Source organism: Spinacia oleracea, chromosome 5 (assembly GCF_020520425.1).
Source record: "Spinacia oleracea cultivar Varoflay chromosome 5, BTI_SOV_V1, whole genome shotgun sequence".
In the NCBI taxonomy this organism is placed as follows: domain Eukaryota; kingdom Viridiplantae; phylum Streptophyta; class Magnoliopsida; order Caryophyllales; family Amaranthaceae; genus Spinacia; species Spinacia oleracea.
Window position 1 is genome coordinate 78613027 of NC_079491.1, and position 18570 is coordinate 78631596.

The 18570-nt window shown below is 38.2% G+C and overlaps 1 protein-coding gene across 2 annotated transcripts in view; it reads right to left on the reverse strand.

The window, feature by feature from the left end:
- The window catches only part of LOC110805480 (pentatricopeptide repeat-containing protein At1g71490), a 27857-nt gene extending 9644 nt beyond the window's left edge, over positions 1-18213 (reverse strand). Inside the window, exons 1-5 of one of the 2 annotated variants that reach the window (XM_056827975.1) lie at positions 17965-18213; positions 13787-16236; positions 13570-13651; positions 11459-11597; positions 11048-11176 (exon numbers count right to left, since the gene is read on the reverse strand). In XM_056827975.1, the coding sequence (XP_056683953.1) occupies positions 13883-15910 (2028 nt within the window). In that variant the 5' untranslated portion in view covers positions 15911-16236; positions 17965-18213 and the 3' untranslated portion in view covers positions 11048-11176; positions 11459-11597; positions 13570-13651; positions 13787-13882. Of the gene's footprint in view, positions 1-10944; positions 11598-13569; positions 13652-13786; positions 16237-17964 lie in introns of those variants that run through there. The other variant, XM_022011092.2, reaches the window with a different exon arrangement.
- Between the last annotated feature and the right edge of the window lie 357 nt (positions 18214-18570).

The following is an 18570-nucleotide window of genomic DNA, read 5'->3' on the forward strand; positions in this document are numbered from 1 at the left end:
CATTTTTCTTGATTCATTGTGATATTTGTGGTGATTACAAGGTTTCTTCGAGTTGTGGTGCATACTATTTCCTCACAATAGTTGATGAATTTTCCCGGGTTGTATGGGTGTATTTGATTTATGCAAAAAGTGAAGTAGGACAAATAATTAAGGATTTTTGTTCCATGGTGCATACTCAATTTAATAAACGAGTAAAAATTTTGCAGAGTGATAATGGTAGGGAGTTTATTTGTTTAAGTAAATTTTATGCTGAATATGGAATTTTGCATCAAACTTTATGTGTTGATACACCTCAACTAAATGGTAGGGTAGAACGTAAACATCGACATATCCTAAATGTGGGACAAGCTTTACATTTTCAAGCCAATCTTCCTATCAGTTTTTGGGGTGAATGCGCTGTAACGACGACATACGTTATTAATCCTACACGTATGTTATAAAACAAATCTCCCTATGACATTTTATTTAAAAAATCACCAAATTACTCTCTTCTGCGTGTCTTTGAGTGTTTGTGTTATGGAAACAATCGACCTAGGGTGAAGGATAAATTCAATCTAAGATCACGAAATTAAATACGTTTTTGTGGGATATCTGTTTGGTTAAAAGGTTGGAGGTTATACGACATAGAGAATGAAGTGTACTGTGTCTCTAGGGATGTACTATTTGTAGAAGATAAATTCCCTTTTGTTGACCATGTCAATGTGGGTAGTGAGGATGTGCAATTGCGTACTGTTGATAATTCTCACACTTTATTTGAGGATGCTAGTAATCCTGGTATACTTGAGAAGGAAAATGAGCTACAAACTCATCCTATCATTACCATATATGACACACCTATCTCACCTATTCCAATATCCCAAGACACAAACACTCAATCACAAATACATACATGACTAGCAACAGCCACACCCTACCCATGGAACACATGAATCAGCCACACCCCAGCAGAGGCCAACTCCTATAACTAATATTTTTGTTGATTCGGCATCTACAAATGTCACTTCTTCTTCCACAAAGATACTTGGTAGAGAGCATCGTATTAAGAAGTTATCGTCTCTACTCAAAGGCTTCTTCGCCAACACTATTCATGTCAAAGACCTTGTCACTACTTCTAGTTCACCCCCTTCAGCGCGGTCCTCGGATACCCCATTTCATATTGCTTATTATGTAAATTGTGAAGCATTTTCTACGAGACACAAACAGCTGTTGGCAGCTATCACGGCAGGTGACGAGCCCATCTCTTTTAAGGAGGCAAATAAAAATCCAGAGTGGTTGTTAGCAATAAAAAAAGAAATTGATGCTCTAGAACGAAATGGCACATGGACTTTGGAGGACCTACCTCCAGGAAAAACGACATTAGGATGCAAATGGGTTTATCGAATTAAATTCAAGGATGATGCTTCAGTTGAACGTCTAAAGGGGCATCTAGTTGTGTTATGTAATCGTCAAATTGAAGGTATTGATTTCAATGAGACGTTTGCTCCAGTTGCCAAGACGGTGACAGTAAGAATGTTTCTAGTAGTTGTTGTTGCTCGAAATTGGGAACTCCATCAAATGGACGTTCACAATGCTTTTTTTCATGTAGATCTTGAAGAATAAGTATACATGAAACTTCCCCCATGGTTCAATTCTCCTTATCCAGGTAAGGTATGTCTCCTCAAATTAAAAGTCATTATATGGTATTCGACAAGCACCTCGACAATGGTTTGCTAAACTCTCTACGGCTTTGAAGCATTTTGGGTTTAAGCAATCATATGTAGATTATGTATTATGTTGTTATACGAAGGGTGCAGTCTCATTGCATGTTCTTATGTATGTTGATGATGTAATTATAACAGGATCGTCTCGTGATGAAATATTAAAGTTCAAGGAATATCTCCGTACATGCTTTCATATGAAAGATCTTGGGGCTCTGAAGTATTTTCTTGGTCTTGAAGTTGCTCGAGGCAATGAGGGTTTATTCCTTAATCAACGAAAACATACTCTGGATATTATTAGTGAAGAAGGTTTGTTGGATCTAAGCCCGCTGCCACTCCGATGGAACAAAATCATCAACTAGCTCGATGTGAGGGGGGGTTATTTTCCGAGCCAGAGAAGTATAGACGACTCGTTGGTCGTTTGATTTACTTGGCGATTACTCGTCGCTTGCCCAATTTATGGGAGCGCCAAAGATTGATCATTGGGAAGCCGTCTTACGAGTCCTCATGCATCTAAAGGGTTGTCCGGGTCTAGGAATTTTTTTGCGAAAAGATTGTAATTTTCAAAAATATGGGCTACGAAGCATTTTGAGATGGATTGTCATCTTGTACGTGATGAGATATTATCTGAGAATATTGTGACATCCCACATTCGTACGGGAAATCAATTAGCGGATATTTTTTATCAAGACTCTCGGTAAACCATAATTTATGCCATTACTTCGCAAGTTGAGCATTCAAGATCTTCACGCTCCAACTTGAGGGGAGTATTAGAAGGAGGTTAATATTGTTTTAACATTGTAATTATTGTTATTTAGTGTTTATGCCAAATTCCGTATGGACGACCTTTGGTTGGGACATAAACGACTAGATTAAATAAAGTAAATAAATGACAAGAAATAAAGGGCAGAAAATAAAGGGAGACGAGACAAGAGATGGTGACGCGGAAAACCCGAAAGGGATAAAAACCGCGGGTGGCCATGAGTCCACCAATCCACTATGTTGTTGGCATAAATAGCCCAGATAAGTACAAATACAATGTATATATACGTATGTGTAAATGTAGCTGATGACGAAGCATAAGTAGAATGTAGTATAGGACTATAAGTAGATGAGGATCATTGGAGAAGGTTACTGGTGTTTGCGTAGGTTTGTGTTATGGCGGATGATACTCGTGAAGGGTAATATATTATGGAAAGAATGTATTATTTGGGAGACATGTCAGATAAGTATCATTAGGAGTAGATAGTGGAGAGTTTAGATGGGGCTTAGGAAAGGTGGATTGGTTATCCTTAGTTGCTGCAGGGCCGTAGGTATTGTGGAGGAATTACAATGGTTGGTTTAGCTCTTAGGAGATATTATGGCAGAGGGAGTAGATAGTAGACAGCAACGGTTTCATTGTGGGTATTTCGGATGGGGATTGGAAGTGTCTTATCATTGTAGAGTGGTGATCTTTTTATAGGACTTTGGTGCGGCATTTGTTGAGGGAGTTGTGCTAGTAGTGCTCCTTGAATTGCTCAACCGATTCCTTGATCTCCTCCAACCGTTTGCTTGATCTTTGCTAACCTCTTTGACCTTTCCCAACAAGTCTTCCATGACTCAGCCATAACCGCTCCTCAAACATAGGAACAGACCGCGACATGTACGGTACGAAACGATCCATAACAATAGCCCCCATTTTCCTAACTGTAGCGAGCCGGAAGTTAGGAAAATAATCTTCAAAGTCTGTCACCACGTTCATTTGCTGTCGATGCTAATCTGTCAATATCTTTGACTTGTCCGTCGTCTTCCGTACTTAACCTTGATCAATGACGTCGCCACTTGGTGTTACCCATGATTTCTGACAACACTTGATGTCGTCATGCGTATATTGGTGTCTTCATGTTGACGTTGGTGTCCTTAGCTTAATTAGATGTAAACCTGGCATCTTGTGAAAGAATCGTTTCTCTTAACGAGCGTAAGACAATAGAGTGTAGTTCTTAAAAAGCTGTGCGAAAACACGTTGAGACATACTGTTAGTTAGGTATCTGGCGTCATGGCCAACTTTTGTATCTTCGTCTGTCGTTTGATATTTGCGGGCGTCACGGCCAACTGTTGTACCTTAGTCTGTCGTTTGATGTTTACAGGCGTCATGACCAACTCTTGCATCTTAGTCTGTCTTCTGATGTTTACAGGCGTCATGGCCAACTGTTGTATCCTAGTTTGTCGTCTGATGTTTATAGGCGTCATGACCAACGGTTGTATCCTAGTCTGTCGTCTTATGCTCACATGCATCATGGCCAACCGTCGTATATTAATCTGTCGTCTGATGTTTACAGGCGTCATGGCCAACTATTGTATCTTAGTGTGTCTGATGTTTTTACATGTGTCATGGCCAACTGTCGTATCTTAGTCTGTTGTCTGATGTTTACAGGCGTGCCTCTATTGTCACTGTTGTGCGACATCTATCGTATGAAGGCGATATAAGCCTCTTCATTTGTTCGTAGTCTTGCGAAGAATTTAGAGAAGGAAGTTGCGTCGAGTGTGCGTATGGTTGAATCGTTTTAGATGGTTGCAATGTCATGTGAGGATAGGTAGCATACGACTGAGTTGAAGTTACAGGTGAATGAAGTGGATGGTTCGAAGCAACCTTATGACGAATGTCAAGAAGAGTCGAAGGGTTGTGAGGTTTCCTATAACACGAGGACAAGGGATAAGATGTTTGGATGGCGCAATCTATGGAAGGAGACTTTAGCCTATGGGATATTCAGAACAATAGTTTAAGTAGGACACGAGCATTCTGGGTCGGCTTTGTTTTTCGTCAGTGTTGAGGGGGAAAGACGTGTGTTTCTCTGTTTTGTATTTGGCGATTGGTTAGGCGTTTGGACAAGCGTCGAGGGTGCATACACGTCGTTAGCTTAAAATGTTGTTTACGCTGTCTCTGTTGTTCGTTGTGGAATAGATGTCACCTGTGAGGTACTCGGAAAACGAAGTTACGTGCACATAAATAGCACCGGCGTCGTCTGTAGTGGTCGCGCTTAGAAGCGACATGTCGTCGTTGGGATCCAATAAGTTTAAGGGTCATGACCATGGAGACGTCGTCGCTTGTAGTTGATAGCGTCGTTCGTTGATGTCGTCTTCTGATGATGTCGTTCGTTGCTGTTGCCGTTGGTGACGTGGTCAACAAGTGATCTGTAGAAAATACAAAAGGTAGAGGTGGACGTTCGCTTGATGCGATGTTAGCGTTGCTTTTCAAACAAGTGAGATGAAATACGAATACAATATAATTGCGTTTGGAAAGATATATTCAATGCGACAGATAACAAAAACTGAAATTGAACTTTAATCGCAGTGTAGTGAAAAATGAAATAAATTAATTAACGCACGAAGTAAGTGTTAGATATTACTTAATATGGGCTCGTGTAACGAAATTACGTCGTGTCGCTGACTGTCCCTTGATGACGATTCTACAATCAGCAGCATTGTCCTGATGTCGTGACACCTCTCGTCGACGATCTTGTTTTCGTTCCTGAGATCATTGTCATCGCTTGTACCGCCGTCGTCACATCTGGCGTCGTCCCGTCACGTTGAATGAGGTCGACACATCGCTGGTCTTGACACTGTCCATTCTAACGTTGGTCGACTTATTGGTTGATCCTTTCTTGTTAATCGGTTGACGTCCTATCACTTGTCGTCTTTGGGAAACCCAATGACTTCTCTTTATCCGCCTATTTCGACATGTGATAGTGGTTGAGCCCCCAATGTTCGTACATTTGTCTTAGCGTCGTACCTGTTACCAAAATCTTACGACAAGATCATCATGAAAATAAATTGTATCACATCGTCAGTTAAATTTCAAAGTTGTAACAAGTATATTAAACTGAACGAGAGTATGTACTATCTTGCCCCCCTGTGGCGGCTTTAGGAAGATATCATGACTGAAGTCGGCCACAGATATGATGACGTTCGTTTATATTTGACGTCGTACATGCGTGCCCACATGATGCAACCTCTAAACGTCTCATGTGTCATCATGGTCATTGATGATGATCATTCGACATTCCGATTTCCTTAGCTTTCTCGGTAGTCTGGTGGCGTCGTGTCATCGGTCATTTCCATCTCGTGGCGTCGGGGCATACCGTCATGATCAAGGTAATCTGTTGTAATTAATATACATACTAACGCGTATAGTCGCGGCGTGTCGTTAGTAAATGAAAAATAGTTATCACGGATGATATATGAGAAAATTTCAATAGGATATGAGGTGTTAGTTTATAAAATTTTGACGTCACTAATAAATGAATTGAGTCACTCATACCATTCGATTGTGTTGATGACCCTCACGATCTGCGATGTACGTGGCAGCGACAATACGTGTATATTATAAATAAAAGATAACTCACTTCGAAAGTATGTTCGTACCTTTAGCTCCCATTGATATTCATGTATCAATCAACGATCTGTTGGCGAACTTACGAAGAAATATATTGTTAAAATAAAGATGTTCGATAATTACTTCTACGTACCATGTTTAACGCCAAGAAACTTCTTGTCGTCATAGGGGTAACCAGAATGGTCGCGTCCTGCTGTCGTGACTTGCTGTCGTTGCGTCATGTTGTATCGTCGTGACCTCATGTCGTGTCGTGACCTCGTGTAACACTTCTAACGTTGGTCGCTTGCTTTACTCACGACCTTGCCAAGCGACACGTCAGTACCTATAGACAAGACAGTACCTTGTCACCTGCATTCTAACGTCGGTCGTCTGATGTACTCATGACCTAGCCAAGCGACACGTCAATACCTGTAGACAAGACAATACTTGGCGACACGACATGATCAAACGACAAGTGGTGACGATGTTAGTACAAAAAGTAGGATAACAACGTATAGAATATATTTCAAAGTGCTTTTGGAAATTAAAACAAGCCAAGTATACTATATAAAAAGAAAATCAAGTATACTATATGAAAATTAAATGAGATAGAGTATACTATATGCTCCCCTGTGGCGACTTCAGGACAACTACAAATTCTCCTATTTGATACTTGGACTGAAGTTAGCCACAAAATCTAGTATTGCCGACAATTTGTTGTTGAATCTCCATTTGTCGCCTTCGTTTTTGGAGACGTCGTCGACTGATGTGGAGGTGACGTCGGACGAAACTATGTTGATGTCATGTCATTGGTGGAAGACGTCATGTGTTCGCATCTGTTTTAGTGACAACAAAGACTAGAAACAATATTAGCTTAAATCAAAATCACTAGGGTTGAGTTTTATACCATACTTTTCGCGACGTCAAGTGATCAAATCGTCTCGAGATCTTATCAAGGTACGAGACAGCTCATATTGTATCTTGTTTGTGGTGACATCTGCATGATGGTCCGTGACGTCTATTTTCGATGTCATCAAGCGTTGGTGCCGTTGTTGTCACGATATGCATCATCTAGGTTGAATTCGACCACTTAGACGCGTCACTTCTAGCGATGACACCTACTGATGTCGACACCTGATCTGGCGACGACATGTACCCTGACGTCATTCCATATTCCATTGACTAACGAGCCTGGCGACGACACCTGACCCGTCGACGACACCTGACCCGTCGACGACGCCTGACCGTCGACGACACCTGACCGTCGACGACACCTGACCGTCGACGACACCTGACCCGTCGGTGACTCCTGACCGGTCGACGACACCTGATCCGTCGACGACACCTGACCGTCGACGACGCCTGACCCGTCGACGACACCTGTCATGTTGATGACATGTGCCCTGACGTAGCTCCATCTCGTGGTGGCGACAAAGTATGACAACAATCCATAGCCTGACGACAAATTTATTGGTGAACCCAAGTGGGTCGGATATTGTGTTTGAGAGAATATTTGTGGATATGTGTTTGAAGATAAATCTAGCCATCTCCCCACAGACGGCGCCAAACTGTTTATGCCAAATTCCGTATGGACGACCTTTGGTTGGGACATAAACGACTAGATTAAATAAAGTAAATAAATGACAAGAAATAAAGGGCAGAAAATAAAGGGAGACGAGACAAGAGATGGTGACGCGGAAAACCTGAAAGGGATAAAAACCGCGGGTGGCCATGAGTCCACCAATCCACTATGTTGTTGGCATAAATAGCCCAGATAAGTACAAATACAATGTATATATACGTATGTGTAAATGTAGCTGATGACGAAGCATAAGTAGAATGTAGTATAGGACTATAAGTAGATGAGGATCATTGGAGAAGGTTACTGGTGTTTGCGTAGGTTTGTGTTATGGCGGATGATACTCGTGAAGGGTAATATATTATGGAAAGAATGTATTATTTGGGAGACATGTCAGATAAGTATCATTAGGAGTAGATAGTGGAGAGTTTAGATGGGGCTTAGGAAAGGTGGATTGGTTATCCTTAGTTGCTGCAGGGCCGTAGGTATTGTGGAGGAATTACAATGGTTGGTTTAGCTCTTAGGAGATATTATGGCAGAGGGAGTAGATAATAGACAGCAACGGTTTCATTGTGGGTATTTCGGATGGGGATTGGAAGTGTCTTATCATTGTAGAGTGGTGATCTTTTTATAGGACTTTGGTGCGGCATTTGTTGAGGGAGTTGTGCTAGTAGTGCTCCTTGAATCGCTCAACCGATTCCTTGATCTCCTCCAACCGTTTGCTTGATCTTTGCTAACCTCTTTGACCTTTCCCAACAAGTCTTCCATGACTCAGCCATAACCGCTCCTCAAACATAGGAACAGACCGCGACATGTACGGTACGAAACGATCCATAACATTTAGTTTCCTTACGTTACTTGGTTTATAGTTTTCCCAATAGCTTGTATAAATATTTGATTGTGATTGAGCCACTAAGCAACCCCATGAAATGCAGAAGACTACAACTTCTCACATTCTCTCTATTGTTTATCATGTTTATCACCCAACTTCTTTCACCACAAGTCTGAAGTAACTTGTTTGCCACATCTAGGTAGTCTTAACCCGACAAAAACCTAAGCAACTTGAGTAAAATTGACCACGTATTCGTTCTTAACGGACGTGTTGACTTTGGATAGTGAAAACCGATATATAAACCTGGTTTGACAACTACTTCTCTTTCAAAATGATCTTTATACTTTCTGTTTTAGTCTGTTTCATAATGTCCTTTACACTTTGCTTTACTTTTGGACATGAAAATTTATTATTGTACCCCTCTTACCCCACAACATTTACAATTTTTCACTTACATTCTCTTGATTTATTCATTATTTCTTATAGCTACCAACTTTTAACCCGTCTACCATACTTTAACTATATTTTATTATATCCACCCACCTTTTTACACATTTTTTTTTTCTATTTTGTTTTAATATTTGTGTAAATAGTAACCGTAAATATCATTTCAGAGCAGAGGTAGTATACAATTAAAGAAAAGGGGAGTAGTCGTGTTCAATTCCCCTATAAGATGATGCTATTTGATTTTTGAAGAATGCTCAAAGACTACGTTTAGTTCTAACTTATTCGGTGACAAGAAGCTATTGTTAATTGTGTCGTGCTTGATGTTTTCTCAATATACAGAAGCAGAATCGTAATGTAGGTGTTATGTAGAAATATACTCTCGTACCATTTTTTCACATACTTAATTTTATTGGGATAATATCGTGGTTAGATGCATCAACTATTAAGTTTACGGTTACTATTGCACAAATATTAAGACAAAATTGGAAAAGATTGGTTTAATATACTAAAATATTGATAAAATGAGATAAATGTGTAAAAAGGTGGGTGAGTGTAACAAAAAAATAATGAATTAGGTAAGAGAAAGTGAGTGAAAATTTGTACATATTGTGAGATAAGAAAGTAAGGTAGTAAATTTTCATATCTAAAAATAGAATAAAGCAAAGTGTAAATAACGTTATAAAACAGACTAAAACGGAAAATGTAAAGATCATTTTTAAACAGAGGTAGTACATAGTAGTAATTAAGGGTTGGGTTCTTAAAGTGGTTTATTACGTACATGTAAATTAAATTCAACATATAATAAAAAAATAAAAAAAATAAAAACAGAGATAACTAGAAATTACTAGTATAAAAAGACCTGCCAACACTCAAATAATTGGTGAGCCTCGGACAGATTTTTGGAATTTGTTTCTTTCACTAAAAGAATTTTGGACTTTCAAAATATTCCACAATTTTCCCATTGATTTGGAAGGGAAACCTATGGAAAACTAAATGACTCAATTATAACTATAAAGATTTCTACATATATCAACAGATTGACTTTTCCATAGTTTTCTCTACCAATAAACTGGAAGCACAAATACAGTGTTAGTCACAACAGAGAGATAAAGAGTATCTCAGCTGCAAAAAAAAAACAAAAAAAAAAAAAAGGAAATCCCAAGAAGAGGGAAGGATAATGCATGCATAAATTTGTTGAGATTATTTCTTTTGTCTAGATTCTGAGAGTGACAAAGCAACTTAAACGTCGTGGAAATTGTTTTACTTTGGCGGACATTGATTTAATAATCTTGCACAGTTGCACTCTCTATTCTTTTGCAATTACCTATTTCTCTTCTTATTTTCGTTTAAATCTGATTAGCCAGATATGGTCTCAGTTCACTACACATTTTCAACCATCCAATCCCTCAATTATGCCCTGTTCCATTCAACTTATTTGACTTGTTTTAGACCAAATAAGTTAAGATAAGTTCGGATAAAATAAAGTTTAGCTAAGATAAGTTCGGATAAAATAAAAGTTTAGCTAAGATAAGTTCAAGTTCATATAAAATAAGTTTTTTTACACAATTTTCACACAAATAAGCTTTTTCAGGGATAAGTTCATATTACTCCCCTCGTTTCTATTCAAGTGCAATGCATAGAAAACACCAATTTAAAGAAACTTACTTTATTTGTTGTCATTATTTTAAAAAACAAGTGGGTACCTTGTTTAATAAACAAAGGAGACTGAGTTTATTTTAAATTCTGATCCAAAGCCAATCATGTGAAAATTTTGAATATTGGCAAGCGGGGCAAAGTGGGTAAGTTGAAGGAGAGAATAAAATACTAGAGGTTGCCAAAAATAGAAGAAATGCACTTATTCAGATACAGTAATAGAGTACCATTAATATTATGTTTAAAAGGTGGAGACCATGTAGGAAATTCCAAACCACATGAGTACCTCAAAGAAAAATCCCTTCCAAGAGTTTCAACTAAGAAACATACAAACTAAAAATACTGCTTCACTTCTGCAGATAAATAAACTCATGGAACTAGAACAAGTAACAAACACATATCAAGCATCCATTGATGAAACTAATACCCACATATATCAGGAAAAAGATAAATAAGAATGTATAAAGGATAAGATTTCAAACTCTGACCTTTCTCCCTCGCAATTCGATCTACTTCTAAATCAGCAATTTTCCTTTGAACCACTGTAAGGTTTCTTAAAACCGTTACTATATATCATCACTCTTTTTCCCCATAGCAGATGGATTTTGGAGCGCCTCCTACATAAGGGAGGGGCAGAGACAAAATTGAATTATTGCTTAACCCACGGCTGTACAATGACTTGCTTCAAAATGGGTGCCTAAAGAAAGTGAAATATAAGCATAAAAGTAACCATCCAAAGAAAAAGCTGTAACCCTAAAGGATTAGCAGCAAAGTTACAGTGCGCATCTCAAAAAAAAATTCTGAAAACAAACATCAGCTTCTTTTGCAACTAGCAGCAGAAATGTTGATACTTGTGATCCACCTAAAGCCCCACATAAGATGCCTTAAGGACCTTTAACCTTTTCATTAGGCAGACATACGGGTCACCGATCTATCTGTAATAGGAGCAGATGGTAGACCTCAGCCACACTTTTGTGCCCCTTCCAGAAGCTCTTCTTCTTGAAAATGAGATGATATGGTCCCCTTCAACCTTTTTGCCTATCCACCAAATATAATGAAGTATGAGTGCCATTGCCATGCAGATCAATCACAAAACAACTTTAGTTTCCCACCCACCAACCCAAAGAAATTATTAAAAAAGAAAAAATATAACAGGAAGGAAGATGAGATTGAAGAAAATGATTAGCCAATTGATATGCAAATAGCATTTTAAAGAGTTTAGGTGAGAAAGACAGCCAGAGAGGCATATTGAGATCACATTCAAGGTAATTTTACTGTCACCCTAACATACTCATGCTTCGGAATCATAAAAGAAGAAAGCAAACATTTTTCGAGAGGAATGAAACAAAGTTGATGTAGTACAACAGCAGAACTTTTTTTTTTGGGAGAGATTGAGCATATAACAGATCAAGCAAGCAGTTATTATAAGATTCACAAATTCACAGTAGAGAGGGAGCCATCCTTTAGGAAAGGATCTCCCTTAAACAGTTAAACCCCTAACCCAACGATCTACCTATCGAACACTAGCAAACCAAGCAGCATTTCTCTTTGGCGTAACAGCCTTTACACAGGTGTAAATCTCAATTTTACAAAGTATAAGTATCATTAACTGAACACAACCAATTTGGATCACTAAATCCACCTCAAGTCTATCCTTAACAGACCATATTTTCTTCATTCCCAGCTAGCCATGGTCTTGGGATTGTAATTCCACCAATCATTATTATGCAGGTACACATGGAGAATAACCCATAAGTCATCAGTTTTATTTGCCCCATGCCAGACATATTTACCAAGGTAGCAACATTCCACTGAAAGAAATCGTTAACACCCAAACCACCTTCGGCCTTGGGTTTGGAAACATCCCAGAAAACGAGGGGATATTTAGTTTAAGTAGCTTTCCCTCCCCAAAGAAAGGCACGAAAACGCAGACAATTTATTAAGCGCATCTTAGGTATCATGAATTACCAGTATAAATAGGAGTAAATTTGGCGGAGCACGGAATAAATAAGTTGAAGTCTTCTCTTATAGGACAAGTGTCCCAGCTTCTAATTCTAGCTGACATTATTTCGACCATAAAGTACAATATGCAACTTTCAGTTGCTAAGAGGAAAGTGAATGGCCAGGTATTGAACCAGCTACAAAACCAGAGACCTCTTGCTGTACTAGTTTCTTATGTTTCCTTATAAGGACACCTTGTCCTCTTGCTGTACTTCTCTCTTTTTCTTAATAAAATAATATTTCCTATCACCAAAAAAGAAACAAAACCAGAAACCTCAAAAATCCTCTGCTCAGCAGCAGAAGGCACCTTTCCAAAGTATACAGCAGACTTTTGCGTACGAGGTAAACCAGAAGTGAAGTGTAGGTATAACGTCCTAACTCCTAAGAGTAGAAAAATAAAAGAGAGATCATCTTTGACAAAGAATAAGTGTGTAAGCTTCATAGCTTAGCGCAATCAGTGATATGAAAACAAGGTAATCCTCAACTACGCATACGGAGATAATAAGTACATAAGACATAGAGGAGAAGAGACAGCCCTTCTAACCCATTAAATAGCCACAGAAACTTCCATTCAGCAAAACTGTGTATTTTACACCCATTTAATAAATTAATCAGGAAAATATGGACATGCATCATTTCCTCCAGAAAAAGACCCAACTAAGAGAACTGTATGCTTTGCGGAGGTAAATTTTCACCATTCTCTCCCAAACTTCATATTCTAGTCTTCAGCAGTTCAGCATTCCTCTCTTTCTCTCTCCATATTTTTCCTCCATTTTTTTCTTATATACCTAGTCATTAAATACTCTGTAATTGTCAAAGGTATAGTATGATAATAATTCACAAGGGTGTTGAAGGGAGAGGGTGTTGGAGCGCAATGCAATGTAAAGATGGGCTCAATGTGTTAAGGTATAATAGTCCACACTGGTAAATGATTCAAAGGTTAAAACTGCATAATACATAAATCATTGAAGGGTAGAAATGACAGAAAACATCTAGGAAATTCACCAACCTGCCAAGGAATGAAGGAAGCAATGCAAGAGCCTGCACCTATCCATTTCCGATGCAACATCTACTGGATGTCTTCTGTGTGACTGTAAAACATCATTTGTGAGTCAGGTTTACAAACGTGCTGAAGTCCATTTAAATTGTCTCTAACAAAAGTCAAAGAGAAAAAAAGCATGAGGAATGCCTAGTGACAAGATAGAAATTTTATCAAAAGCAATTACCACAATGATGGTTTGTTTCCTCAGCTCGAGCACCAAATACTCCGTAAATTCCACAAATGATTGACCAAACCCTTAGACACTGGTAACACTTTAACCTTACTCCACAAAATCCTCATGATCTATAACAAACACATCAATATATCCAGTATCTTTCATATGCTCAAACAATCCTTCCAGTATGGGATATATCTCATGTGATAGTTCCATGGATGGATCCCCTACCAAGAATGGTTCAAAACCACTTCCTATATCGACCCAAGCACAACCTGGGGGCTTTAGCACCCCCAATTCCCTCATAAACGTCCGAACTTTTGCCAGCTTGTCCCAACAACCAGCAGCAGCGTACATGTTAGAAATCAACACATAGTACCCTGGATTTCTCGGCATCAATTCCAACAACTTCTCAGCTGCCCAATCTCCTAAATCTATGTTCCGATGGATTTGACATGCTCCTATTAGGGTAGCCCATATATCAGCATTTGGTTCATAAGGCATCCTTCCAATGATCTCTGCTGCTTTCTTAAGCAATCCAGCCCTACCAAAGAGGTCCACCATGCATGCATAGTGCTCCAAGCGGGGTCTTAAGCCATACGCACTCCACATTTTTCCAAACAGCAACTGACCCTGAATCACAAGACCCGAGTGGCTACATGCTGATAAAATTGCAACCAAATTAATGATATCAGGCTTGATTCCAGAACTATTCATCTCCTCAAATAGTTTCAATGCAACTTCTCCTTCTCCTAGAATACCATAGCCAGTTATTAAAGAAGTATATGTGATGACATCCTTCCTACTCAACAAATCAAATACTGTTTGGGCCTCTGAAATTTTTGCTGCTCTAGCATACATCTCCACTAAAGCATTCCATGATAGCAAATACTCACTGAATTCTTGATGCTTGATAATGTAGCAGTGGAGTTCTTTTCCATGTTGCAGATTCGCTACTCGAGCACACAAGGGAAGAATGCTCGCTATAGTAACATAATTTGGCCGAAAGCCACAAAGCAACATCTGTCTAAACAGAAAGGAGGTTTCCTCATATTTTCCGTAACGTGCATAACCTGAGATTATAGTATTCCAAGAAATTATATCCTTTTCTTTCATTTGTAGGAATACAATATTTGCATATCTGTGGTCATGACACCAGGAATACATGGTTATCAATGCATTCTGAACATTCAGAAATTTAACACAACCACCACGAATAGTAAATGCATGCATCTCCTTCCCTACTTTTATAGCTCCTGTATGAGAGCAAGCGCTCAGCCCACTGGCCATTGTAACTGCATCCAACTTAACGGCGCAGACTCTCATTTGAGAAAGCAAATCTAGTGCTCTCACGTAATTTCCAGTTCGCAAACACCCACCAATAATGGTGTTCCATGTTATAATGTTCAATTCAACACCCTCAATCAGCATTTTATCAAACAGCACAAATGCTTCTTCCCACATACTCTTAAAAGCATATCCGGAAATCATAGAATTCCATGAAAATGCATCCTTATTAGGCAACTTATTAAACAGGAAACGAGCAACTTCAATATCTCCACATTTTCCATACATGGAGATCAATGCATTTTGAACACACGTTGACCCACCACAGTTGCTGACCAGAATAGAGCTATGAACTTCTTTACCAAAACCAAGATTTAATTGTTCACCGCATGCCTTTAGCACAGATGGATAGGAAAACTCATCCGGTCTGATCCCCAAATTCAACATTTGTCTGTAATTAGACAGAGCCTCACTTGAGAGCCCGTTTCTTACATATGCAGATATAAGGATATTCCAAACCAAAGGATCCAACACACTAGATTTCACAGCTATCAAATGTGCGTCAGGCAATAGATCAAAAGTCGAGTATAAAGTGACAAGCTTAGGCAACAATAGACTATGTTGATCCAGACCCAAACTTATGATCTGGGAATGCACCTGCCTGCCTTGTTGGAGTGACTTAAGTTTTGAACAAGCTCCTAGTAGGGAATTAATCGGCTCTAAGATTTGATCATGAGAAGCAGAAGCAGTGACATGAAGCTGGATCAAAGAGAAGGTTCTAAAGGCTTTAGCAAGATCACCATGACTAATGCATTCCTTTAGAGATGTAAGTAAAGAACGAAACATCAAATTCTCCAAGGTTCAAATGATTTTGAGGCTCTTCCTTGAGTTTCCAATTTCAGCAACTGATTTTGCTCCACTTCAGTATGTGTGATATCTTGTTACCACTTCCTAGGAATACATATCTCAATCCGTAATATTAACCGCCCTCTAGGAGATAACCATGTAGGAGAATGCGGCACGCGATAGGGAGAAAATTAGTTTCAGAAACAGGTGAAATGAACCAGCATCAATGATAACCCAGAAGAAGCTGATTGGCAACAAATTTTGCTACATTCTCCTCAGCTAAATCTTTTTATAATTGCCCACCAATAGTATAAAAAACCTTTTGGCTGCAAATTTTAGATAAGTTAGACCGACAAAATATGTAAGAAAAATGGCAGAATGGAGGAACAAAGATGTATAACAAAGTAACAAACTCCTTTCATAAACACAAATAGTATCTCTGATAATGCTAGTCACAAAATCAAATAATAACTTTTCCGCTTTCCTAAAAGTAGAAACACATGGTTGTTACTTCTTGACTTCCTCATTTTATAAAAGAAGCATACCAACAGTCACTCTTATGGAAACAAAAGGTTACTAAAAAAACTTTACAAGCGGCTAGCAATCATTATTACATAATAGTCCTTCTCCTTCAGAAGACTGATCTTTGCTTCTGCAGATTCAACTTACCAAGCTTAACAATAAGAATAGATAAAAAAAAATAGACCACTACCCCTCAGTCCCTCACCTCACTCCAAAGTGTTGGTCTTATTGTGTCAAAGAAAATAAATTTCATCCAATTACAACAAAAAGAAGGACAACTACAATCCAGTATGACTCTCATCAAGAAAGCTTCATCCTATGGACAAGAACATTACACCCTTGTCTCCTTTAGTACTAACTCTAATATCACAGGCTTCACAGCAGACGTAAGCGGTAACTAATCACGAAATAAAGAATACAAAAAAGAAGAGCAACCCGAACTTAATCCATTCATATATCACCATACTTTGAATTGCTCAAAGCAACAAAGCTGAACGCAAAACTAATGAAGACAACGCCCATAATTTGAGCAGCAAAATACAAGCAAACAAATAAGAAAAAAAGCTAATAAAACACCCCCTAAAGTTTCTACACACATGAGTTGAATGCAAATGTTATGCCAACGCATATCACCACCGATGAATTATTTTGCTCAAATGAGACCAAAAGCAGACAACCAAAGATATGACACAGAACTAATGAATTATCAAAGTCAATGAATCTGAAAAAACACAAACAACTGGAAATTGCAAAACATAAATACTTGGTATTAAACTGGAACACAAAATGCAACTAACCCATTCAGATTTCCACAATAAAGGAATCCAATAACATGGAATTGAAACACAACTACTCCATAATAAATTGATGGCGGAATTGAAATGCAACAAACTCATTTGGAATTCCACAAATAAGGAATTCCAATAAACACAACTAATAAATATATAGTTGATTTGAAAGGAATGGATATCTCAAAAACAAATAAACATTCCAATGCGGCTAGCAATCACTTTCACCAGCAGGACTCCTAGCTGTCGGGACAACGATTAAGGATGCAGCAGTCATCTATCTCCGAACCGTCGTCTTTCTAACTACGATGCAAGAAACAAAACCCGTAGCCTTGTGATTGAGTACTTTTTTCTCACTACTTTTTTTTTTGTTTGTCCTTTGCAATTAGTTAGGTCGATTTCTTTTTTAATTAGATTAACTTTTTAATCATACAAACGTAATTGCTCTATTACTTGTAAAACCCACCTCACAAATTCACAATTGCCCAATCCAAGTCTAAGCAAATGTTTCTCAACATTTTGCAAGTCCCATTTCCATTTTCCAATTGCCAAATATCAAAAATAAAACACAATTATACAAACAAAAATTGCCCATCAATGAACCAAAATCAAGTATAATTACAAAAAAGAAAAAAGAAATTACTAGTATATTCAATGACCAAAACTCATCCCACAAATACATAAATTAACGAATTTGAAATAGAGAGTGAGAGACTAAAGAGTATCTAAGAGAAGAAACATTACTGAGCTGATGCTGCTGTTGTTGCTGCTTGATCATACGGTTGCTCACCGGCGTCGGAGTCAACTCCTCCTGTCTTCCAAAAGAATAACCGTCTTAGAGGATTTTCAGGCTGCGCCGTCGCGTCTTTCACAGGAAACTAGAAATGTCCAGCAAAAGAGAGGAATATAGCATACTTATAGATTACTACCGCTAGAGCCCGTGTGATGCACGGATTTGTCAAATTTCGTACATTTTTGTCTTATTATATCATCGTACCTATTATTTGGAATTTAGTTTAAGTATGACTTTATTTACTTAATTACAGGTGTGATAATATTGTATAGGTCGAATAAGTTAAGCTCACCAAAAAAATTTAATTCAACAAAAAATGCTATTTAGTTTAAGTAGGACTTTATTTACTGAATTACAGGTGTGATAATATTGTATAGGTCGAATAAGTTAAGTTCACCAAAAAAATTTAATTCAACAAAAAATGCTATTTAGTTTAAGTAGGACTTTATTTACTGAATTACTACTACGTAATATAATATTTTAGAATATGGTTTTATTATTTGGTTATTTAGTTTAAGTAGGACTTACCAGCTTTGAAACCTATTACCCATATTTTA